General features: G+C 44.7%; 1 protein-coding gene across 7 annotated transcripts in view; it reads left to right on the forward strand.

Annotated features, from left to right (window-relative positions):
* Window positions 1-26870, forward strand: part of MYO7B (myosin VIIB) — a 222068-nt gene that overhangs the window by 31587 nt on the left and 163611 nt on the right. For 4 of the 7 annotated variants that reach the window (XM_056564677.1, XM_056564678.1, XM_056564679.1 and 1 more), the window contains exon 2: window positions 2738-2787. In XM_056564677.1, the coding sequence (XP_056420652.1) occupies window positions 2770-2787 (18 nt within the window). In that variant the 5' untranslated portion in view covers window positions 2738-2769. Of the gene's footprint in view, window positions 1-2737; window positions 2788-14795; window positions 14873-26870 lie in introns of all 7 variants that reach the window. The other 3 variants (XR_008891050.1, XM_056564675.1, XM_056564676.1) reach the window with 1 other exon arrangement.

Consider the following 26870-nt stretch of genomic DNA (forward strand, 5'->3'; position numbering starts at 1 on the left):
AGGACCGCTACCTCCACCTTTGTGCAAGGAGGAGCAGGAGCACTGCCAGAGCCCTGCAAAATTACCTCCACTCAAAAGGTCAGAAACAGACTCCATTAGGGTGGTATGTGGCCCGACATCCACAGGAGGGGGTTATGCTTACAGCCCAACACTGTGCAGGACATGTGGCATTTGCCAGAGAACACCAAGATTGGCAAATTCGCCACTGGCACCCTATGCTCTTGACAGATGAAAGCAGGTTCACACTTGTGACAAACGTGACAGAGTCTGGAGACGCCGTGGAGAACATTCTGCTGTCTGCAACATTCTCCAGCATGACCGGTTTGGCGGTGGGTCAGTAATAGTGTGTGGTGGCATTTCTTTGGGGGGCCGCACAGCCCTCCATGTGCTTGCCAGAGGTAGCCTGACTGTCATTAGGTACCGAGATGAGATCCTCAGACCCCTTGTGAGACCATATGCTGGTGCGGTTGGCCCTGGGTTCCTCCAAATGCAAGATAATGCTAGACCTTATATTGCTTGGGTGTGTCAGCAGTTCCTGCAAGAGGAAGGCATTGATGCTATGGACTGACCCACCCGTTCCCCAGACCTGAATCCGATTGAGTACATCTGGGACATCATGTCTCGCTCCATCCACCAACGCCACGTTGCACCACAGACTGTCCAGGAGTTGGCGGATGCTTTAATCCAGGTCTGGGAGGACATCCCTCAGGAGACCATCTGCCACCTCATCAGGAGAATTCCCAGGCGTGGTAGGGTGGTCATATGGGTACATGGAGGCCACACACACTACTGAGCCTCCTTTTGACTTGTTTTAACCCCTTAAGGACGCAGGGTTTTTCCATTTTTGCATTTTCATTTTTTCCTCATCACCTTCTAAAAACCATAACGCTTTCAATTTTGTACCTAAAATTCCATATTATGGCTTATTTTTTTGTGCCACCAATTCTACTTAGCAGTGACATTAGTCATTTTACCAAAATATCCATGGCAAAGCGGAAAAAAAAATAATTGTGCGACAGAATTGAAGAAAAAATGGCATTTTGTAACTTTTGCCGTTTCTACACAGTGCATTTTACAGTAAAAATTACATCTTATCTTTATTCTGTAGGTCCATATGGTTAAAATGATACCCTAATTATATAGGTTTGATTTTGTATTACTTAAAAAAAAAATTATAATCATAACTACATGCAGGAAATTTTATATGTTTAAAATAGTCATCTTCTGACCTCTATAACTTTTTATTTTTCCGCGTACGGGTCGGTATGAGGGCTAATTTTTTGCGCCGTGATCCGAAGTTTTTATCGGTGCCATTTTTAGATGGATCGGATTAATTTTTTCATGATATAAAAAGTGACCAAAAATTAGCTATTCTAGACTTTGGAATTTTTTTGCGCTTACGCCATTGACCGTACGGTTTAATTAATGATACTTTTTCATACTTTGGACATTTCCGCACTTGGCAAAACCACATATGTTTATTTTTATTTACACAGATTTTTTTTTTAATGAAAAAAGGGGGGTAATTTAAACTTTTATTAGGGAATGTGTTAAATGATCTTTATTAACTTTTTTTTCCCACTTTTTTTTTTTGCAGTGTTATAGCCCCCTCAAGTGGCTATTACACTGCACATACCGATTGCATACACAGATCATTGCCGTGCATTGACACGGCAAAGATCAGTGTTATCGGCGGTCGAGCCTGGATTTCAGGCTTGGAGCAATCAATCGCCGATCGGACACGACGGAGGCAGGTAAGTGGACCTCCGCTCTCGTTCTTATGTTGTCAGCACATTCAACTATGTAAAGACGAAAGTAGTTCATACGATCAGTTCATTCATTCAGATCTAGGATGTGTTATCTTAGTGTTCCCTTTATTTATTTTTTGAGCAGCGTATATTCTCACATTATTTGACATAATACTTTTGTCTGCACCCTGGGCCCACCAGAGGCTCATTCTTGCTCTAATAGGAAAAAATCTTTGCCCTTTTTTATGAAAAAAATTCCAGGTGGTTTCTGTGTTATGCCTATTAACAGATGTACTTATATTTATGTGTTTGTATAATTTTTAGCGCTACAACATACATTTTTATTATATAAATCATTCTTGCTTTAACAATAACAATTAAACTATGTGAGCCAAAAAGATATCGGGACAGATTTACTAAAACTGTCTAATTGATGGGCTTGTGAGGACCTGCCATCAGTCTCTGTAAACCCTATTAAGCCATGCCCCTTTCCAGCTTGAGTAAGGCCCATATCTGTCTAAAACATATTGAAAATTTGGTGAAAGCCAGTTTTTGGCACAGATTGCACCTGAATTTTGGCACAGGCAGGTGTGTGTACCTCAAAGTTCCCAAAAGGTGGCACATACCCAAAATATAAACTGTCAGTTGTTTGAAAAAGGCGTTATAGGACTTGCACCTATAAAAACTGAAAAATTAATAAAAAAAAACATACCAGTATTAGAAGGTACTATTTATTATTTATTCTCATTTAAATTGTTATATTACATAATGGGAATTCTATTTGTAGACATATTGTTAACTTCTCCCCTCCCTGAAATGTCTGATCTCACACAATACAAGATAGCAACACATTACATTCAACTGCACAATAAATCAGGTTTTAAAAAATTAATTATTGTAATTTCACTATGAAACACACATTTTGTAAGAAAATGCGATTGTTTTCCCGCATTTCAGTTACACTCATATTTACATTTCATTAATTACAGACAGGAGTAGAAGCACAAAACCCTGACAAGCAATGGTTATTCTCAGAAAGGTAAGTAACAAAGTAGTTACTTTGTTTAATTTACTGTAATTCTATTGAGTGCCTTTCTATATAGGATTATTTTATTTGATATTAATCTTTTTTTTGTTTTGTTATTATTGAGTAGGCATGTAGCAGTTATAATCTGTGAATAACTATACTCAAGCAGGTACAGGTACAGAATATTTTTTGAGGATTGACATATATAATATATATTTATAATATATATATTTATATATATATATATATATATATATATATATATATATATATATATATATAATAATATAAAAATACAGACCAAAAACCGAAAAATAAAAATAAAAAACAGCTGCAATACTTAAAGGGGTACTCCAGTGGAAAAAATATTTTTTCATCAACTGGTGCTAGAAAGTTAAACAGATTTGTAAATTACTAATATTACGTCTAGGTGTCAGGTGTCTCTAAAAGTTTTTTTTTATATTGACAGTGGTCATTTAATTCTTACCTAGGTACAATCGATGTTGGCTGTACATCCCATATTGATATGTGACAGGATTAGTTTATGTTATTTGGTATATTTCATGAATTTTTGATATTGGTTTTAATGATTAAAAGTTTTTAAGTGACATTATTCCCTGATAAGTGTTGACATTATGTAGGTAACTAGATTTTAGCATATGTAGAATTTTTTTTACATCTACATAAAAGAAAAAACTGTTATTTTGAATAACACATTTACAGACAAATGAGAAACTAATTTATCACCATAAACAGGTGATCACTAACTAACGGCTCCCCAGCTGGTGCAAAACAACAGCAGACTTCTGGCAGACTTCCTGTCAGAGTTGCACTAAATTCTTTTTGATGTGTAGAGTATATATGTGTATAATATTGGGCAAAAGAGATCTCACAATATTATTTTGCTGGTAAGTGCTTCAGACACTGTTAGATAGCTGTTAGGATATAAAAGCAAACTGTACCTTTCATGTTGCTGATAGTGGTTGCCAAACTCACAAAATATCCTTTTTATTTCATCCAAGTGTCAAAGGATGCGGAGGTAAGCTGCTCAAGTGCCACAGCCCGGCACTCCTCCTTGCTCACATTTACCACTCAGGCCCTCCTTGATTGATGTACAGGGATGAACAGTTATCCAACACTCTTTGCAACCCTAAGCAGCTAATAGAGCCGACAGATTCCCTGTAAGGAACAATATTCTCAGACTCTGCAATCACACATTAATGTAATTATAAGAGTGAGTTCACACAAACATTGTGGCTGTACATCACGGGTAATGAGGAGCGATTGAATCTGACGAATCTGAATTCATTATGAATTTCAGGAAAAATTTGATTTGTAATGAATGCAAATATCGCCACGATTCGATCGCACGAATTGCTTCATTAAACTCCATTTAGTGCGGTCCAAGTCAATGGGGCAAGGAATCCTGGGAAGGCGGGAAAAAGGGTCGGCGGAATGACCCTGAATCACATGCAGCATGCAGATGTCAGAACCTATAGGGTTAAAAGGTTCTGACAGGTTTTTTGTTTGCTTTTGTTGCTGGGTTACACCTAGCTGATCAGCTGACCGCTTGATGAGAGCACCTGTGAGTTGCCTATTTAACCTGCCAGTTGGCTCCTGTGAAAGAGTCTTTTTGCTCCAGTAGCTAGCATGTATTCCCTGTTTCTCCTGTATAACCCGGAATCTTTGACTTTTGGCTTTCATCTCGACTTCTCTCTGGTATTAGCGACTTGGTACTTTGACTTCTCCTGGCTTTGACGCGTTTAGTTGACTCTGGACTATTGTATGTGTGTAGTTGTATTTTGTTAGTCTGTCTGTTATCCCACTGTCCCCGGACCTAGCCAGTGTCATTGTAGTTTATTATTTTGACAATTACGCCCCTCATGTATACAGGAAGGGTCTGTCTTTGTGGTTATGGACCTGTCGTTTAGGGCAGGTACGTAAGTAGGCAGGGATAGGGGAGCGGGCGAGATTAGTGTGCACTCCTTCCCTGCCCATACGTGACATTTTCACAGGCCCAAAAAATCTGCATTTGCTGTCATGGAAGCTATGTCTGCTCTGCAGGCTTGAATCCCGGAGCTTGAGCTAGCCCATACCCAGGTTTTTATCTCTTCATGTTTCAGCTCCAGTGGAGCCACAAAGTAACCTTCCGGATGTTTTTTCCGCTAACTGGAAGGCGTTCAAGACTTTTTGTGAAAGTTGTAAACTGTACTTTCGCTTAAGACCCTACTCCTCTGGTTTTGAGGCCCAAAAAAGTGGGGATTATATTGTCCCTTTTGCAAGGAGGCCCTCAAGAGGGTTTTTATTTTCCCCTAAGTCCTGATGCCCCTGAGTTTTCCTCAGTGGATTCTTTATTTGCTAGTTTGGGACTTTTGTATTCAGAACCTGACAGAGCTGCGTATGCTGAGTCCCAGTTGCGCATGTTAAGACAGGGACGCAGACCTGTGGAAGAATACTTTACAGACTTTAGAAAATGGTGCGTAGCCTCTAAGTGGAACACCACAGCGTTAATTTGTCAGTTCAGACTGGGATTATCTGATACACTAAAGGACATGCTTGTTACGTATCCCTCTCCTGATACCCTTGACCAAGCTATGACATTAGCAGTGTGCTTGGACAGACGTATGCGAGAACACAAACAGGAGTCTTCTTCTCATACTTCATCTTCTTTTCCTGACTCATCTCCTGTCTCTCTTCTTCAACCTGTGCCTGAGGATGAACCAATGCAGATAGGGTCCATCCGAACCCCAGAACAGTGCAGGACATTTTGTCAAGTCAACGGATTGTGTTTTTACTGTGGGGAGAATACACACTTCATCCAAGTGGCAATCATGGAGGCCACTTGGGCACAAAGGTATGTCATGCCTCTCAGAGAGCTATGCCTGACAGAGTTCTTCTGGGGGGGGGGGGGGAATTTTTCCATCTGGTGTACTGATTTAACGTCTAAGAGTATTGTAAAGCCTGTTTTGCAGCAGTATCTGGCTGAACCAGCGTCATGTGACACCATGGGTAATAAGAGGGCGGAGTGTACTCCTGTTGACTTGCAGTCAGAGGGAAGTAGTGAGATTCGGGAGGATGACTGTGAGGACACCAATGAGTGGTGTGATTTGGAGGATGAGGATACAGATGAGGACATGGATGGTTTATCTGTATCCAAGTCAAAACCTCTTTACACTCCGGTTGTGAAGGGTCCGGTGGACACTCCCAAAAGTGGGGGTACCGTCAGAAGCTATAGGCTTAAAAGGTTCTGACAGGTTCTTTGTTTGCTTCTGTTGCCAAGTTACACCTAGCTGTCTAGCTGGTCAGCTGACCACTTGATGAAAGCACCTGGGAGTTGTCTATTTAACCTGGCAGTTGGCTCTCAGTCAGCGCCTGTGAATGAGTCTTTTTGCTCCAGTAGCTAGTGTGTATTCCCTGTTTCTCCTGTATAACCCGGCATCTTTGACTTTTGGCTTTTATCTCGAATTCTCTCTGTTATTAGCGACTTGGTACTTTGACTTCTCCTGGCTTTGACGCGGTTAGTTGACACTGGACTATTGTGTGAGTGTGTAGTCGTATTTTGTTAGTCTGTCTGTTATCCAACTGTCCACGTACCTATTCAGTGTCATTTTAGTTTATTATTTTGACAATTATGCCCCTCATATATAATTCGTGGTTACGGACCTGTCATTTAGGGCAGGTACGTAAGTAGTCAGGGATAGGGGATCGGGCGGGATTAGTGTGCACTCCTTCCCTGCCCATACGTGACAGCAGCCTATCAGCAGCCAGCCACTCCTGTGATGTCACAGCCCTATATAATCGGCAGCCATCTTGCGGACAGTCACATCAGCGTTCTATTACAGAGAGAGAGAGGGACAGACAGCAGTGCGTGTTGCACAGAAAAACATTTTTACAGCAGCGATTCACCTCCCAGTCACATCAGCATTCTATTGCAGAGAGGGACAGAGAGCAGTCTGTTGCACAGAAAAGCTTTTTTACAGCAGCGATTCAGCTCAAGCCCAAATCCAGCCTAGAAGCACTGATAGGGAAGGGAGTGAGATTGGGACAGATAGTGCAATTTTGGGTGTAGTACACAGAGACTGTGTGCTACAGCACTGGTGTGTCCAACAACTGAAAAGCTAATAGTAGCCAGCCAGTTAGGGTCAGCAGAGCAGTTAAAGCATATTGTCCTCTATTAAGCGTAACCTGTGCGTAAATCTAAGTGGTGTAGGATTTTGTTCCTGTTAAAGTCTTAAGGGCCTAGATACTGTGAAAGGCCAAGCAAAAGTACACACCTGCTGGTGTTGTAGACAAATACTGTTTTAAGCGTACTGTAGTGCATTGTCCTCCCCTTATAAGTGCATACCACATACATACATCTAAGTGGTGTACCATTTTGTTCCTGTTAACCCCTTAAGGACCCGGGCCTTTTACGTTTTTTCATTTTCAATTTTTCCTCATTAACTTTAAAAAATCATAACTCTTAAAAATTTTCACCTAAAATTCTATATGATGGCGTATTTTTTGCGTCACTAATTCTACTTTGTAATGACATTAGTCATTTTACCCAAAAATCTACGGTGAAACGGGAAAAAAAATCAATGCGACAAAATTTATGAAAAAACACTATTTTGTAAGTTTTGGGGGCTTCCGTTTTTACCCAGTACATTTTTCGTCAAAAATTATACCTTATCTTTATTCTGTAGGTCCATACGGTTAAAATGATACCCTACTTGTATAGGTTTGATTTTGTATCACTTCAGAAAAAAATCATGAATACATGCAGGAAAATTTATACGTTTAAAATGGTCATCTTCTGACCCCTATAACTTTTTTATTTTTCTGTGTTCAGGGCACTATGAGGGCTCATTTTTTGTGCCGTCATTTGAAGTTTTTAGCAGTCCCATTTTTGTTCTGATCAGACTTTTTGATCACTTTTTATTCACCTTTTTGTGGTATAAAAAGTGATAAAAAATGCACTATTTTGGACTTTGGAATTTTTTTGGGCGTACGCCATTGAACGTGTAGTTTAAAAAGCAGTATTTTTTTATAATTCGGACATTTCCGCACGCGGCGATACCACATATGTTTATTTTTATTTACACTGTGTTTTTTTATTCTTGGAAATGCCGGGTGATTGAAACTTTTTTTTAGGGGAAGGGATAATTGAAAGGGTTAATGATTTTTTTTACACTTTTCTTATGCAATATTATAGCTCCTATAGGGGGCTATAACATTGCATTAACTGATCTTTTACACTGATTGATCCATCTCCATAGGAATGGATCAATCAGTGTTTTCGGCGATTGAATGCTCAAGCCTGGATCTCAGGCTTGAAGCATTCATTGAGCGATCGGACAGCACAGGAGAAGGTAAGAAGACCTCCTGTGCTACAGCTGTTCGGGATGCTGCGATTATACCGCGGCGATCCCGAACAGCTCCCTGAGCTAACCGGCAACTTTCACTTTCGTTTTTAGCCGCGCGGCTCAGCTTTGAGCGCGCGGCTAAAGGGTTAATAGCGTGCGGCACAGCGATCAGTGCCGTGCGCTATTAGAGACGGGACCCGGCTTCACTATGATGCCGGGCCCGCCGCGATATGATGCGGGGTCACCGTGTGACCCCGCGTTATATCGCAGGACCGGGACCCAGGACGTACCCATACGTCCTGGGTCCTTAAGAGGTTAAAGTCTTAAGGCCCCAGATACTGTGAGAGGCCAGCTAAAAGTACACACCTGCTGGTGTTGCAGACAAATACTGTTTTAAGCATAGTGGAGCGTATTGTACTCCCCTCATATACGCACTAAGTATGTCAGGCAGAGAAGTGCCAGGAAGTGCACAGAGGAGTGGCAGAGGCCTTAATTCATCAGGCAGAGGTCGCAGAGTGGCAGCAGGAGTCGCAGCGAGAGGCCTGAGTTCCTGGTATTACCTAACGGTCGTGTCTCGACCAGCAACCTATCTGCTGTCATCGATTGGTTAACACGGTCATCCACTTCATAACAAGTGACATCTGACACCCTTAGTCAACAGTCAATGGGTTCTTCAGACACAACCCTCAATTGGCATGGCCCGAGAGCAGTCCCTGTCCTCCCATTGCCTCTGTCCTATGCTGTTCTCTACCCCACAGAAGTATCTTATGCTGTTAGTTCAGCTCCACTATTTAGTGAGGACGATCTAGAGGACAGTCAGCAGCTACTGCCCAGCCAAAAAGTGGAGGAGACATCCGCCGCTTCCTCTGCTAGGCGGGCAAGTAGTGATGAGGAGAGTGGCGTGGGAGGTGGTGTTGTGAGCGTTCAGGCTCCTGAAGCAGACACTGTTGAGGAACCTGAGGAGGACATCAGTTACGTGCAGACACAATTCGATGATGATGAAGCCGATCAAACTTGGTAGCCAGGTGAAGAAGGGGCTTAATCATCATCAGGAGAAGAGGGTTGCAGGTTGCCCGTGAGGCAGCAGCTGAGCCGGCAAGGTGGTAGCATGGTTGGCAGGCAGCATGGTGGCAGAAGTGGAAATTCAGGAGCCAAACATGCCCGGGGTAGACCACCTGCTTCGCGGCAGCCTACCTTCCCGGGAGGTAGTGGAACAGGGGATCCTGGAGTCGGCAGCAGTAGCAGTCAATCAGTGTGGACTGGTGGTGGGAAAATCAGCTACTCGGCGGTGTGGAAGTTTTTCATCAAGCATCCGGAGGATGTTAACCTGGCCACATGCAAGATGTGTCGGCAGAAGGTGAAGCGTGGCCAGGGTCCCAATGTTTTCGCCACGGTCCTGCGTCAACATATGCAGCGTCACCATAAAGTGGCCGGGGAGAACCGTGGGTTCAATGTGGTGGACCAGCCTGCTGCATCACCCAGTGGCACGCTGCTCCCTGTTTCAGCCAGCCAAGGCTCCGCCACCTCAGCCGAAGAGAACTGTGTGTCACACCCATCTTCTGTCGCAAACCGAAAAGCACACCCTTCTTGAGCTGCAGCTTCAGGATGGTATCCTCCAACATAGTCTGATTTGCGACGTTTCCACACGTTGGAATTCTACCCTCCATGTGTTGGACCGACTATACGAACAGAGAAAAGCCATCACAGATTTCTTGATGATCCAAGCAGATAGGGGGACTCCCCTGTGTAACTTCAATGTCAACCGGTGGCAGCTCATATGTGACACCTGCCGTTTGCTCAGGCCCTTTGAGGTAGCCGCATTATTAGTCAGTCGCCAGAATTATGGGATGAATGACGTCATTCCACTGCTTCATTTCCTATAACACGTGTTGGAAACAATGGCTGGTCAGGGCAATGGAGACGTGGTGCCTATATCTCATGGCCACATGAGACATGTGGGGGCTGAACTGGAGGGGGAGGGGCACAGTGGAGCACAGTTTAAGTTTTGCGAGAAGGGGGGGGGGTTTCTAGTCATCTGATAGGAGAGGAGGAGCAGTAGCAGCTAGAGAAGCTAGAGGGTTATGAGGAAGGTGAGCACTTGCACAAATGGCGTTATGCATGCTCACTTGCTTGCGTAGTGACAGCCGAATTGTCACCATTCGGCAGCAGGATGACCAAACTGACCTACTACAAAAAAACATCCTACGTAGTCAATTGGCCGATGCTTATTTGCACCTCTCGCAGGTCTGACTCAGGGGGCCCTCTGCGCTCACCTTCCACTGTCATGGCTGCTGGGGAGGGCTGGGGCGGCAGGAGCAGTACCAGATCAATCATCAGTAGCCTGAGTCTACAGTCGCTGATGAGTAACTTTCTTCACCCGCATAGTGAAGCAACTCATCAGCATTTTTTTTTTATCAAACAAAAGGAAAGGTGTGCAAAAAATATCATGTGCCACCTACACCACCAAGTATTGATGTGATGCAAATAACTCTAAAAGGTGGAAGAAATAACGTATTGTCCATTGTAACCGGTGGGGGTAAAATCTTCCCCGGTAAGGCCCTACTCTCGCATTATTAATTCCCTTCTTGGCAAGTGTTACTCGCCCTAAAAAGGGCGGCCCCACACAGGAACCTCTCCCTATTTCCACCTACTAACACTGCCATTTCCCAGGGTTTTTAAGTGGAAATAGGGAGAGGTTCCTGTGTGGGGCCACCCTTTTTAGGACGAGTAACCCTTGCCAAGAAGGGAATTAATAGGGTGAGAGTAGGGCCTTATTACAGATTTGCCGCAAATAAATTCAGACGGAACCAAACTTTTTTTTGAGGATTCGGTGAATCTTCCGAATCTAATTTTTCAAAAATTCGCTCATCTCTAATCAAGGGTATACCAGCAAAAAAAAAGTATGCTGCTGACATACTATGGCATGTCTCCAGCAGTTGAATTCTCTTTAAGGCTAAGTTTCTACTTGTTTTTTTTTTGTGCTGCGTTTTTTGGGTAGAAAAAAACACATGAAAAAACGCATGAAAAAGCGCCAGTGCAATTTCCGATGCGATCTTTCATAATATAGCAGAGATGCGGCTCTGAAGGTATACATTTACTTTGTAGGTCGCTGTAGGCCTCTCAGTGTATAATTCAGCCCAAGCAAAAGCTTACTACACTGCTCAAAAAAATTAAGAGAACACTTGAACAACACAATGTAACTCCAAGTCAATCACACTTCTGTGAAATCACACTGTCCACCCCATAAAGGAGTGGTTGTGCAGGTGGTGACCACAGACCACTTCTCAGGTCCTATGCTTCCTGGCTGATCTTTTGGTCACTTTTGAATGCTGGTGTTGCTTTTACTCTAGTGGTAGCATGAGACGGAGTCTACAACCCACACAAGTGGCTCAGGTAGTGCAGCTCATCCAGGATGGCACATCAATGTGAGCTGTCGCAAGAAGGTTTGCTGTGTCTGTCAGCGTAGTGTCCAGAGCATGGAGGCGCTACCAGGAGACAGGCCAGTACATCAGGAGACATGGAGGAGGCCATAGGAGGGCAACAACCCAGCAGCAGGACCACTATCTCCGCCTTTGTGCAAGGAGGAGCACTACCAGAGCACTGCAAAATTACCTCCAGCAGGCCACAAATGTGCATGTGTCCACTCAAACAGTCAGAAACAGACTCCATGAGGGTGGTATGACGGCCCGACGTCCACAGGTGGGGGTTGTGCTTACAGCCCTACACTGTGCAGGACGTTTGGCATTTGCCAGAGAATACCAAGATTGTCAAATTCGCCACTGGCACCCCGTGCTCTTCACAGATGAAAGCAGGTTCACACTGAGCACATGTGACTGGAGATGCCGTGGAGAATGTCCTGCTGCCTGCAACATCCTCCATCATGACCGGTTTAGCGGTGGGTCAGTAATGGTGTGGGGTGGCATTTCTATGGGGGTCCGCACAGCCCTCCATGTGGTTTCCAGAGGTAGCCTGACTGTCATTAGGTACCAAGATGGGATCCTGAGACCCCGTGTAAGACCATATGCTGGTGCAGTTGGCCCTAGGTTCCTCCTGATGCAAGACAATGCTAGACCTCATGTGCCTGGAGTGTGTCAGCAGTTCTTGCAAGAGGAAGGCATAGATGCTAGGGACTGGCCCTCCCGTTCCCCAGACCTGAATCCGATTGAGCACATCTGGGACATCATGTCTCAATCGATCCACCACAGACTATCAAGGAGTTGGCGGATGCTTTAGTCCCGGTCTGGGAGGACATCCCTCAGGAGACAATCCGCCACCTCATCAGGAGCATGCCCAGGCGTTGTAGGGAGGTCATACGGGCACGTGGAGGCCACACACACTACTGAGCCTCATTTTGACTTGTTTTAAGGACATTACATCAAAGTTGGATCAGCCTGTAGTGTGGTTTTCCATCTTGATTTTGAGTGTAACTCCAGACCTCCATCGCTTGATAACTTTGATTTCCATTGATCATTTTTGTGTGATTTTGTTGTCAGCACATTCAACTATGTAAAGACGATAGTATTTCATACGATTAGTTCACTCATTCAAATCTAGGATGTGTTATCTTAGTGTTCCCTTTATTTTTTTGAGCAGTGTATAATTTAAAGGAGTTGTCCCACCTTTAACTAGGCCCAATTAAAACTTAAAATAGGTATTCTTATTTGATAATGTGCTGTTATAACTAGAATATGCTATAATATTAGGATTAGTGTGGGTCTGACCTCTGGGACCGCTGTTGATCAAACCCTTTAAATTTTATTTCTTAGTTTTTTCTTTACTAGTTAGATTTAGACTCCTCTATGTTTTTTGTGTCATATGTTTACAACAATGGAATATGATGTGTACTTAATTTAATGTAAAACTTTTTTTTATTGTTAGCAGTTTTTTTTTTTGCTTTATTCTTGCACAAACAGGATGAATTACATGGAGTTTGTTTGGATCTAAGTTTGGACCTAAAGTTCTTTATAATTACTATTCAGACAGGCATACCTTTTTCTGCTTTCTAGCAGCTTTGATCAGGCTAAATAATGCTTTATATGACAGTCTGCAACAGCCGCGTCTATCCCCTGTATGTCAACGCTGGGACCGCTGTGTGATTGACATTGGCATAGGCCCCTTATTATCCTTATCTGTCGCTGGCGAACATTCAACTTTATAGGAAAAACCCGTTCCCATTCTCCTGTCTGCTTACAGTGGGGCTAGTATTCATAGCAAGCACTAGAGGCAGAACATTACGTGGCGCACTGGGGCCTGGAGCAAGTGATTGCCATAAAAACTAGCCGCTTGCAACGCAGCACTATTGTTGTGAAGAAAACTGTCTCCTGCCTTCCTGCAGTGCTGGTGACGTGAAGAAATCTCACCAGTGCTGCGGGCCACGAGCGCGCTCTCTTGATGGCCCCAGTACGCTGCGATAACATCACCGGTGCTGCGCTGCGGGCGGCTAGTTTTCATAGCAAGCGCTTGCTCCTGGCCCCAGTGTGCGGCGTAATGCTCTGCCTCTAGCAAGTGCTTGCTATAAAAACTAGCCACTCACTGCGCCGGCACTGTAAGTAGATGGGCACTAGTTTTTCCTATAAAGTTGAATGTTTGCCACCCGCAGATAAGGATAATAAGGGGCTTATGCGCTGAAACCTGTGTATCAATCCCACAGCGGTCCCAGCACTGACATACAGGGGATAGGCGCTGTAGCCGCTGGGCATTGCCCTGCCTATCCGACTTTTAGCCTGATCAAAGCTGCAAGAAAGCAGCAAAAGGTATGCCTGAATAGTAATTGTAAAGAACTTTGTCAACCTGTGATTAGTTTATGGGGGTACAAATTCATGACAGTTGCACTTTAAATTTGCTAAACACTGAAGACTGGGGTAATCCAGTAGATAAGAGGGAGTTTAGATGCAATAAACAAAGTATTATGAAGTATCTTGTTTTCTGTTGCTTGCCAGTACATGCAAAGTTCCCTCTCTTAATTGACATAATTTGGGAAGGTCTTTGCTATCTCTTTCAGAGGTAATCTTTATTGTAGTTCTAGAGTTTACATGGTGCGTTTCTTAGTGCATTTTCAGCAGGCATAAAAAAGCAACATGGGCATTCTTCAATGCTTAAACTCAAATCTATGGGAACACTCATACATGTGAAATACTTTTCAAATACAATCAAATGCTTGCAAATGAAAAACGCCTCTGAAATATGCCTGCAAAACATGTGTATTTCACAACTGTTTCTGCCTTAAAATATGTGTATTTTCCTGCTTCTATTTTAAACATGCTGTTTTTTAGTACTGGTGCAGACTTTAGGGTATACCATGGTTTAAATTACCTGCAGTAGGCTTTTAAGGGTATGTTCACCCAGTGTTTTCTCTGGCATACTTTTGTGGAATAAAATTATCCTGAAGTATTGTAAAAGTATAAGGCCTCATGCCTATGTAACTTTTCTTTCGGTAAGTACTAAATGATTGGTTAGTTAATGTGTAATTATCAAGTGTGAAATGACTATTCACTGCAGACAATGTATTCTGGATCACAATCTATTTTATTTCTCTGTTTCTCTGAGTACACTACACAATGCTATCTTTTCACTATGCTTTGTGTCTAAATTTATTAGATCTTGATTATTAATAGATTGTCTCTGATGCTGAACAAATTCTGTCTTGATACAAACTTCATATTTCTTATATTTTAGCCATGTGGCACCAGAATTCACAACAAACCAGTTCTCAAATCAGCCTTCCAATGGCCAATGGGGCTTCATATCAGCAGGCCAGTATGCCACATTTAGGGTAGACAATCCTGTGTGGTAGATACTTGTCCTTCCTATTTAATTTGTTCCTCGACCTCCTTTTTCCTTGTCAGCACTTAGAGTAATAGTACTGCTCCTGTAGATCAACCAATAATAAAGCGTGGTACTCTTAAAATGTAGTAGAATAGGTACAAACTAAGAATATGGGCAAGAGGGTTGTTTATTATTATGTATATGTAGCTTTATCAGTTTATAATGAAAATGTATGTGTTTCAACTTTTCACCATTTATAAGAACTGCTGTCAGCAAATTGTGTCATGGAAGCTCATGGGCTCCAATACAAAATTGGGGAGTTCCCCACCAAGAATGTGTTACTTATCATACTGATACCATCTTATGTGGCAGAGGGTCCTTCAGGTCCCCTTAGGCACTAGGACATGGTGTGACTCAATATTTTGCCTCTGAGTTATTTGGAGTATTCTTAACATTTAAAGGGGTATTCCAGTATGGACAAACATTTTATACAATGCTGAGGATGTAGTGAAACTGGAAAAAAAAAAGCTAAACTAACCTAACCCCAGTTCCTTGCAGATCCTGCTACAACTCTAATTCATCTGCTTCTATTGTGATTGGCTGAGAAGTCAAGACCTTCTCTTAGCCATTGTCTTAGAAACAGGCAGAAGAGACAATTGGTGGGGGATCAGAAGCAGGTAAACAGGAGCTGTAGCCGAACCAGCAGGGGACTGGGGAAGGTCTACAGCCCTGGCACTATACAAAAACATGCTGAAATACCCTTTTAAACCTCTATTGACCTTATCCTGCTCATGCAGCCACTGAACTTGATAAAAGCTATCAGTCTTGGTAGTCCTTTGTCAACTAAACACAAAACCATCAACATTAAAATCATATTAGCTTGAAAAATCTTTGTACTGTTAACATGTGTAAAAAAAGACAAATGTATATAACTTCATATAACATATCTTAACATCTCTTTGTTTTGTGCTGTTCTTTTTTCTGGCTAGCCCATAAAGGTATCACGCCTATAATATTTTCATCTTTTATGACATAAAAGTACTAAAAATAGCAATAGCACAGTTCTGTACTATAGATTGCATAGAGAAGCCAGTTATCTTCAGTTCTACAGCATACACCCCCTCAAATTTACCCATGTGCTTAATTTGGCACTGTCAGATTCAAAAACTTTTTATATGTTGTACATCTTGGCAAAACACTAAAGGGGTACTCCGGTGGAAAACAAATGTTTTCTAATCAACTGGTGACAGAAAGTTAAACAGATTTGTAAATTACTTCTATTTATATACAGCTGCTGTATACCTACAGAGGAAGTTGTATAGTTCTGTCTGACCACAGTGCTCCCTGCTGACACATCTGTCCATGTCAGGAACTGTCTAGAACATGAGAGGTTTGCTATGGGGATTTGCTCCTTCTCTGGACAGTTCCTGGCATAGACAGAGGTGTCAGCAGAGAGCACTGTGGTCAGACAGAAAATAACTATACAGAAAGGATTAAGATTTTTAAATAGAAGTAATTTACAAATCTTTTTAAATTTCTGCCACCAGTTGATTAGAAAAAAGTACCCCTTTATGCTTTTTAATATACGTCATAAGATAATTTTATTTCCTTTTTATAGAAATCATGGCTTATAAAATAATGGCTCAGAGGAGTGCTAGCCCACCATCACTTACTGGACTTTGTCCATGCCTGTGCTTCAGCTTGGACAAAGCCATGATTTTATAAGCCATGATTTACATAAAAAGGAATAGCATTTTCTTATGAAGTATATTAGAAAGGTTAATGTATTGCCAAGATGTACAACATATAAAAAGTTTTTGTATCTGACAATGTATGAAAAGGGCCAATTCACACTATGGAATTTTCGATTTGTTTCATTGGGATTCTTCGGTACCGCTCACACTGCAGAATTTCTACAGTGTAATTTTTGCAGTAGAAATTCTTGATTCTGGGCTTCTCAAAAGAATGAACAATGCAGACTGCGTTACTGTCAATGGGCACAACGCATGTGTTACGCCGAGCGCTCCGGGTCCCCGCTCCTCCCCGGAGCGCTCGCTACACTCTCGCTCCCGCAGCGCCCCGGTCAGATCCACTGACCGGGTGCGCTGCGATACCGCCTCCAGCCGGGATGCGATTCGCGATGCGGGTGGCGCCCGCTCGCGATGCGCACCCCGGCTCCCGTACCTGACTCGCTCTCCGTCGGTCCTGTCCCGGCGCGCGCGGCCCCGCTCCCTAGGGCGCGCGCGCGCCGGGTCTCTGCGATTTAAAGGGCCACTGCGCCGCTGATTGGCGCAGTGGTTCTAATCAGTGTGTTCACCTGTGCACTCCCTATGTATACCTCACTTCCCCTGCACTCCCTCGCCGGATCTTGTTGCCATTGTGCCAGTGAAAGCGTTCCCTTGTGTGTTCCTAGCCTGTGTTCCAGACCTCCTGCCGTTGCCCCTGATTACGATCCTTGCTGCCTGCCCCGACCTTCTGCTACGTCCGACCTTGCTTCTGTCTACTCCCTTGTACCGCGCCTATCTTCAGCAGTCAGAGAGGTTGAGCCGTTGCTAGTGGATACGACCTGGTCACTACCGCTGCAGCAAGTCCATCCCGCTTTGCGGCGGGCTCTGGTGAACACCAGTAGTGACTTAGAACCGGTCCACTAGCACGGTCCACGCCAATCCCTCTCTGGCACAGAGGATCCACCTCCTGCCAGCCGGCATCGTGACAGTAGATCCGGCCATGGATCCCGCTGAAGTTCCTCTGCCAGTTGTCGCCGACCTCACCACGGTGGTCGCCCAGCAGTCACAACAGATAGCGCAACAAGGCCACCAGCTGTCTCAACTGACCGTGATGCTACAGCAGCTACTACCACAGCTTCAGCAATCATCTCCTCCGCCAGCTCCTGCACCTCCTCCGCAGCGAGTGGCCGCCTCAGGCCTACGACTATCCTTGCCGGATAAATTTGATGGGGACTCTAAGTTTTGCCGTGGCTTTCTTTCACAATGTTCCCTGCACTTGGAGATGATGTCGGACCAGTTTCCTACTGAAAGGTCTAAGGTGGCTTTCGTAGTCAGCCTTCTGTCTGGAAAAGCTCTGTCATGGGCCACACCGCTCTGGGACCGCAATGACCCCGTCACTGCCTCTGTACACTCCTTCTTCTCGGAAATTCGAAGTGTCTTTGAGGAACCTGCCCGAGCCTCTTCTGCTGAGACTGCCCTGCTGAACCTGGTCCAGGGTAATTCTTCCGTTGGCGAGTACGCCGTGCAATTCCGTACTCTTGCTTCAGAACTTTCCTGGAATAATGAGGCCCTCTGCGCGACCTTTAAAAAAGGCCTATCCAGCAACATTAAAGATGTTCTGGCCGCACGAGAAATTCCTGCTAACCTACATGAACTCATTCATCTAGCCACTCGCATTGACATGCGTTTTTCCGAAAGGCGTCAGGAGCTCCGCCAGGATATGGACTTTGTTCGCACGAGGCGTTTTTTCTCCCCGGCTCCTCTCTCCTCTGGTCCTCTGCAATCCGTTCCTGTGCCTCCCGCCGTGGAGGCTATGCAAGTTGACCGGTCTCGCCTGACACCTCAAGAGAGGACACGACGCCGCATGGAGAATCTCTGCCTGTACTGTGCCGGTACCGAACACTTCCTGAAGGATTGTCCTATCCGTCCTCCCCGCCTGGAAAGACGTACGCTGACTCCGCACAAAGGTGAAACAGTCCTTGATGTCAACTCTGCTTCTCCACGTCTTACTGTGCCTGTGCGGATATCTGCCTCTACCTTCTCCTTCTCCACTAAGGCCTTCTTGGACTCCGGATCTGCAGGAAACTTTATTTTGGCCTCTCTCATCAACAGGTTCAACATCCCAGTGACCAGTCTCGCCAGACCTCTCTACATCAATTGCGTTAACAATGAAAGATTGGACTGTGCCGTGCGTTACCGCACGGAACCCCTCCTAATGTGCATCGGACCTCACCACGAAAAAATTGAGTTTTTGGTCCTCTCCAATTGCACTTCCGAAATTCTCCTTGGACTACCCTGGCTTCAACACCATTCCCCAACCCTGGATTGGTCCACAGGGGAGATCAAGAGTTGGGGTCCCTCTTGTTTCAAGGACTGCCTTAAACCGGTTACCAGTACTCCTTGCCGTGACCCTGTGGTTCCCCCTGTAACCGGTCTCCCTAAGGCCTATATGGACTTTGCGGATGTTTTTTGCAAAAAACAAGCTGAGACTCTACCTCCTCACAGGCCTTATGACTGTCCTATTGACCTCCTCCCGGGCACTACTCCACCCCGGGGCAGAATTTATCCTCTCTCTGCCCCAGAGACTCTTGCTATGTCTGAGTACATCCAGGAAAATTTAAAAAAGGGCTTTATCCGCAAATCCTCCTCTCCTGCCGGAGCCGGATTTTTCTTTGTGTCCAAAAAAGATGGCTCCCTACGTCCTTGCATTGACTACCGCGGTCTTAATAAAATCACGGTAAAGAACCGCTACCCTCTACCTCTCATCTCTGAACTCTTTGATCGCCTCCAAGGTGCCCACATCTTTACCAAACTGGACTTAAGAGGTGCTTATAATCTCATCCGCATCAGAGAGGGGGATGAATGGAAAACGGCATTTAACACTAGAGATGGACACTTTGAGTATCTGGTCATGCCCTTTGGCCTGTGCAACGCCCCTGCCGTCTTCCAAGACTTTGTTAATGAAATTTTTCGTGATCTCTTATATTCCTGTGTTGTTGTGTATCTGGACGATATCCTGATTTTTTTCTGCCAACCTAGAAGAACACCGCCAGCATGTCCGCATGGTTCTTCAGAGACTTCGTGACAATCAACTTTATGCCAAAATGGAGAAATGTCTGTTTGAATGTCAATCTCTTCCTTTCCTAGGATACTTGGTCTCTGGCCAGGGACTACAAATGGATCCAGACAAACTCTCTGCCGTCTTAGATTGGCCACGCCCCTCCGGACTCCGTGCTATCCAACGTTTTTTGGGGTTCGCCAATTATTACAGACAATTTATTCCACATTTTTCCACCATTGTGGCTCCTATCGTGGCTTTAACCAAAAAGAATGCCAATCCTAAGTCATGGCCTCCTCAAGCGGAAGACGCCTTTAAACAGCTCAAGTCTGCCTTTTCTTCAGCTCCCGTGCTCTCCAGACCTGACCCATCTAAACCCTTCCTATTGGAGGTTGATGCCTCCTCAGTAGGAGCTGGAGCGGTCCTTCTACAAAAAAATTCTTCCGGGCATGCTGTTACTTGTGTTTTTTTTTCTAGGACCTTCTCTCCGGCGGAGAGGAACTACTCCATCGGGGATCGAGAGCTACTAGCCATTAAATTAGCACTTGAGGAATGGAGGCATCTGCTGGAGGGATCAAGATTTCCAGTTATTATTTACACCGATCACAAGAACCTCTCCTATCTCCAGTCTGCCCAACGGCTGAATCCTCGCCAGGCCAGGTGGTCTCTGTTCTTTGCCCGATTTAATTTTGAAATTCACTTTCGGCCTGCCGATAAGAACATTAGGGCCGATGCTCTCTCTCGTTCCTCGGATGCCTCGGAAGTAGAGCTCTCTCCGCAACACATCATTCCTCCTGACTGCCTGATCTCCACTTCTCCAGCCTCCATCAGGCAAACTCCTCCAGGGAAGACCTTCGTCTCTCCACGCCAACGCCTCGGAATCCTCAAATGGGGTCACTCCTCCCATCTCGCAGGTCATGCGGGCATCAAGAAATCCGTGCAACTCATCTCTCGTTTCTATTGGTGGCCGACTCTGGAGACGGATGTTGTGGATTTTGTGCGAGCCTGCACTGTCTGTGCCCGGGATAAGACTCCTCGCCAGAAGCCCGCTGGTCTTCTTCATCCTCTGCCTGTTCCCGAACAGCCTTGGTCTCTGATTGGTATGGACTTTATTACAGACTTACCCTCATCCCGTGGCAACACTGTTGTTTGGGTGGTCGTTGATCGATTCTCCAAGATGGCACATTTCATCCCTCTTCCTGGTCTTCCTTCTGCGCCTCAGTTGGCAAAACAATTTTTTGTACACATTTTTCGTCTTCACGGGTTGCCCACACAGATCGTCTCGGATAGAGGCGTCCAATTCGTGTCTAAATTCTGGAGGGCTCTCTGTAAACAACTCAAGATTAAATTAAACTTTTCTTCTGCTTATCATCCTCAATCCAATGGGCAAGTAGAAAGAATTAACCAGGTCCTGGGTGATTATTTACGGCATTTTGTTTCCTCCCGCCAGGATGACTGGGCAGATCTTCTACCATGGGCCGAATTCTCGTATAACTTCAGAGTTTCTGAATCTTCTTCCAAATCCCCATTTTTCGTGGTGTACGGCCGTCACCCTCTTCCCCCCCTCCCTACTCCCTTGCCCTCTGGTTTACCCGCTGTGGATGAAATAACTCGCGATCTTTCCACCATATGGAAAGAGACCCAAAATTCTCTCTTACAGGCTTCATCACGCATGAAGAAGTTTGCTGATAAGAAAAGAAGAGCTCCCCCCATTTTTACTCCCGGAGACAAGGTATGGCTCTCCGCTAAATATGTCCGCTTCCGTGTTCCCAGCTACAAATTGGGACCACGCTATCTTGGTCCTTTCAAAATTTTGTGCCAGATTAATCCTGTCTCTTATAAACTTCTTCTCCCTCCTTCTCTTCGTATTCCTAATGCCTTTCACGTTTCTCTTCTTAAACCACTCATCATCAACCGTTTCTCTCCTAAACTTATCTCTCCCACTCCTGTCTCCGGTTCTTCAGACATCTTTCCTGTAAAGGAGATACTGGCCTCCAAAAAGGTCAGAGGAAAAACCTTCTTTTTGGTTGACTGGGAGGGCTGTGGTCCTGAAGAGAGATCCTGGGAACCTGAGGACAATATCCTAGATAAAAATCTGGTCCTCAGGTTCTCAGGCTCCAAGAAGAGGGGGAGACCCAAGGGGGGGGGGTACTGTTACGCCGAGCGCTCCGGGTCCCCGCTCCTCCCCGGAGCGCTCGCTACACTCTCGCTCCCGCAGCGCCCCGGTCAGATCCACTGACCGGGTGCGCTGCGATACCGCCTCCAGCCGGGATGCGATTCGCGATGCGGGTGGCGCCCGCTCGCGATGCGCACCCCGGCTCCCGTACCTGACTCGCTCTCCGTCGGTCCTGTCCCGGCGCGCGCGGCCCCGCTCCCTAGGGCGCGCGCGCGCCGGGTCTCTGCGATTTAAAGGGCCACTGCGCCGCTGATTGGCGCAGTGGTTCTAATCAGTGTGTTCACCTGTGCACTCCCTATGTATACCTCACTTCCCCTGCACTCCCTCGCCGGATCTTGTTGCCATTGTGCCAGTGAAAGCGTTCCCTTGTGTGTTCCTAGCCTGTGTTCCAGACCTCCTGCCGTTGCCCCTGACTACGATCCTTGCTGCCTGCCCCGACCTTCTGCTACGTCCGACCTTGCTTCTGTCTACTCCCTTGTACCGCGCCTATCTTCAGCAGTCAGAGAGGTTGAGCCGTTGCTAGTGGATACGACCTGGTCACTACCGCTGCAGCAAGTCCATCCCGCTTTGCGGCGGGCTCTGGTGAACACCAGTAGTGACTTAGAACCGGTCCACTAGCACGGTCCACGCCAATCCCTCTCTGGCACAGAGGATCCACCTCCTGCCAGCCGGCATCGTGACAGCATGTCTGTTGGTGCATTCATTTCATAAGCGCCCACTGTCCAGAATATCTCCGGGCAGAAATTCTGCAGTGTTAATGGGACCTCTAGCAGATCACACCTTTGTTCTTCATAGCAGAAAGCTATTTATGACCAAAGCTATTACATAGCATACTTTGACTTTGAAATTTATGTTGTGACCATTGAACAGCAAAAATTCCTATCCAACACATTTATAACTAAAGTAATAAAGTACCTTTACAGAGATTAGGTTGTGTCGTCACGTTTATGCATATATTTGGAGAATACTCAAGAAAATTCTTACAATGTATATGTATAATGTGCTGGCAGTGTCATTTTGGCATCCAAATGGTTCATATATGTGGATATGTAAGACTCATGGAGCAATTTGTGCAGCCACTAAGCTCGGGCGGCCAGAATATAAAATTGTGCGGCCACTATGCTCGGGCGGCCAGAATATAAAACAACAAACTGGACTCACCTGCCGCCGCTCCCTCGGTGTCCCGGTATCGCGCTCCACACCTCCGCTTCCGTCTTATGCCTGGTTCCGGTGGTCCCAGTTTTTATTATATTTTGGCAGCCCAGGCATAATGTCCGCATATAGTTCTCCATGAGACTTCTCCTTTACATAGATAAGGGTTTAGGGCAGTGCTTCTTAAACTTTCATTCCCGCTTCATTCCCAATGTTGTGGGCACTTTTATGAAAAATTACTATAGTGCAGCACTTTCACTTTCATTTTGAATTTGTTGCCGGAATACCTTCACCTAGCGCCTTTTCTCCCTACTGATTATAACTGTGGATTATGAGATGGAGTTTCCCACTCCATCTCTATAGCTTTTGTCTCCAGTGTTACATGCAGCGTAATGTGATTCTACAGCGCTGTGCTATGGAGACGGAGCGGAATGCTAATGCATAGTTAGAAGTCTCAGGAAGAACAGGTGCTTAGTGAAGAAATTCCAAAGACAAATTTAAAATTTCCGCACATAGCAATACCAAATGTGTTATTTTTTTTTGTTTATATTTCTTTATTTGGAAAATAGAGATTATTTAACATTTTATTTGGAGAGGGACTTAGTCACTATTAAAAAAAATGTGTTTTATTTTATTCACTACTTTTTAGTCCCCATTTAGGGGATCATTACAAGCAATAGAAAGCATTGATCAGTGTTAGGCTAGGATTCCACTGAGGTTTTTTCCCACCAGCAAAAATGCCAGGAAAACTGCCACTGATTTTCCCTGCATTTTGGCAGTTTTTCTGGTGTTTTTCCTGGTGTGTGGAAACAGCCAGTTTTGTCCCCTGTGGCAGTTTTCTTACTACCTTCAGGGTACCACTCTGTGGGTCGGATGCTGAGCGCCCGGTCCACAAAGTGTAAGGAGGGATGTATAGCATCACTGCTCACCTCCCCCGGCCGGCCGTATAGTATACAGGGGTGCATAGTGTACCTGTGTATACTGTACAGGAGCCGGGAATTCCGTCACCAGACTGACATGACTCCCTGTTCCTATAGCCCTATTGGGTGGTATACAGAATATACAGCTATACAGCTGTCAGATTCAAAAACAACATTTTGTATAATATGAACAGATCCTTCTGGCAGTGTCCTCCCAGACAAGGATACTCCAGCTGGTACTAAACTACAACTCCCAGCATGCCCAGACAGCCAAAGGCTGTCTGGGCATGCTGGGAGTTGTAGTTTTGCCCCAATTGAAGACTCCCTGTTTGGGAAGACATTGTATTATGGGCTCTGCCAAGCGGAGAGCGCCAAGAATGTCCTAACCAATTTGTTTGTGGGTTTTTTTCTTCTCATTTCAGATCCATGTATGCAGAGGATTACAGCTGATTTGATGGATTACGGCGGATGAACTGGATTTTTTTTCTTTTAATAAAATGGTTAACGAGGGCTGTGGGGGAGTGTTTTAAAAAAATTTGCAATGTGTCGTGTTTTTTTTAAATTAAATTTTTAGGCTTAGTAGTGGAAGCCGTCTTATTGATGGAATCCATTACTAAGCCGGGGCTTAGCGTTAGCCCCAAAAACAGCGAGCACTAACCCCCCAATTATTACCCCGCTACCCACCGCCTCAGGAGTGCCAGGTAGAGCCGGTACCAACAGGCCCGGAGTGTCAAAAATGGTGCTCCTGGGCCTAGGTGGTAACAGGCTGGCATTATTTAGGAAGGGGAAGACCAGTAACAATGGTCTTCGCCCACCCTGGTAACATCAGGCTGTTGCTGCTTGGTTGGTGTCTGGCTGAGAATAAAAATACGTGGAACCCTATGCGTTTTTTATTTATTTATGAAGAAAAAAAAACGTATAGGGTTCCCCGTATTTTTATTCACAGCCAGATACCAACCAAACAGCTACAGCCTGACGTTACCAGGGTGGGCAAGGATCATTGTTAATCGCTCTTCCCAGGCTATAACGCCAGCCTGTTACCACCTAGGCCCAGAAGCACCATTTTTGATGCTCCGGGCCTGTTGGTACCGGCTCTTCCCGGCACCCCGGTGGCGATGGGTATCGGTGTAATAATTGGGGGTTAGCGCTAGCTGTTTTTGGGGCAAACGATAAGCCCTGGCTTAGTAATGGATTCCGTCAATAAGATAGCTTCCACTACTAAGCCTGAATATTCAATTTGAAAAAAAAAAAATACGACACATTGGTAAAATTATTTTATTTAAAAAAACACTCCCCCACAGCCCTCATTAGCCATTTTATGAAAAGAAAAAAAATCCAGTTCATCCACCGTAATCCTCTGCATACACGTATCTAAAACGAGAAGAAAAAAAAATTGGGTAGGACATTTTTGATGGTCTACGCTGGGGAGAGTGACCATAATGCAATGTCTTGCCAAACAGAGAGCCTCCAATTGGGGCAAAACTATAACTCCCAGCATGCCCAGACAGCCTTTGGCTGTCTGGGCATGCTGAGAGTTGTAGTTTAGCACCAGCTGGAGTCTCCCTGTCTGGGAGGACACTGCCAGAAAGGTCTGCTCACATTATACAAAACGGACAATGTGAACAGAGCCTCAGACTTATCAGCCTGGCTCCCGTTTGTAGCTCTGCCCCTAATGATGTAATCAATAGGGACGGAGCTACACAAACAGTGCAGGCTCACTGTAAGTTCTTGCTTGGCAGTAGATATATGACGTTATCTACTGCTCAGTATCAGCTGTTTTCCCGGATCTGTAGCAGTGAGCTCAGCTGAGTCCCGAAATTCACATCAGGATGATCCAAACAGGTGTCAGGAGTGACACTTGCTGTGATCTGTCCCTTACTGCAGGTACTACTGCTCCCAACATGGAGCTTACTCTGCTCAATGCTGGGAGCTGTAGTATGTGTACTCATAGACAGATCACAGCGAGTGTCACTTCTGACACCCATTGCGATCTGTCTATTAATGCAGGTAGTACAGCTCCCAGCATTGAGCAGAGTGTGCTCCATGTTGGGAGTAGAAGTACCTGCAGTTAAGATCCTGCGATCCTCTGGTATTAGCTATAGAAGCGGCGGCACACTGCACTTGTCTGGTCCCCTGCCCAGCACTATACTCCGCTGTGATGTGAGGTTATCTTCACATCACAGATTCGTAAATATGCCGCTGAGAGCTGTGAGTGGCCGCTCTAAGCGGGAAATATGAATCTGTGATGTGAAGAGAACTTCACATCACAGCGGAGTATAGTGCCGGCAGGGGACCAGAAAAGTGCGGCTGCCGCTGCTTCTATAGCTAGTACCAGAGGATCATAACATTGTCTATTAGTACAGGTACTACTACTCCCTTCATGGAACCGTGTTCCATGATGGAAGTAGTAGTACTACCTACAAAAATGTAAAAAATAAAGTGAAAAAAATTAAAACACACACACACACATTTTATTCAACACATTATTAAAATCCATTATTAATAAAAATTTTAACAAAATTAATTATAAAAAATATATTATTTTTACATTTAAATGGCCCCTTTCTAAATTTTTATTGTCGGCTATATTTTTAGTCCTGCCACCCACATAAATTGATCCCTGTTTAAAAATTTATAAAAATTTTGTTATAAAAAAGATAAATTTTGTTAAATACAATTTTTTCTATCACTACTGTATCTTTTTTATAATTTTTTTTATCGGACCCTATGAAATTTTATTAAAAAAGGTATCTTCATCACTTTTTTGGATCGCTAAAGTCCAAAAAAGAATAAAAACCACCGGCAAAAATGCCAAAGTTAAAAATGCCAAGTGGATCTGGCATTTTGCAGTTCACTATTGACTTACAGCTAACATCTGGCTGCAGCATTTTTTCACAGAAAAAACGGCGTGCGGCAAAATGGGCGTTTTTATCAGTGTTTTTGCCTGAAAAA

This window comes from Hyla sarda, chromosome 3, assembly GCF_029499605.1.
Source record: "Hyla sarda isolate aHylSar1 chromosome 3, aHylSar1.hap1, whole genome shotgun sequence".
Lineage (NCBI taxonomy): Eukaryota > Metazoa > Chordata > Amphibia > Anura > Hylidae > Hyla > Hyla sarda.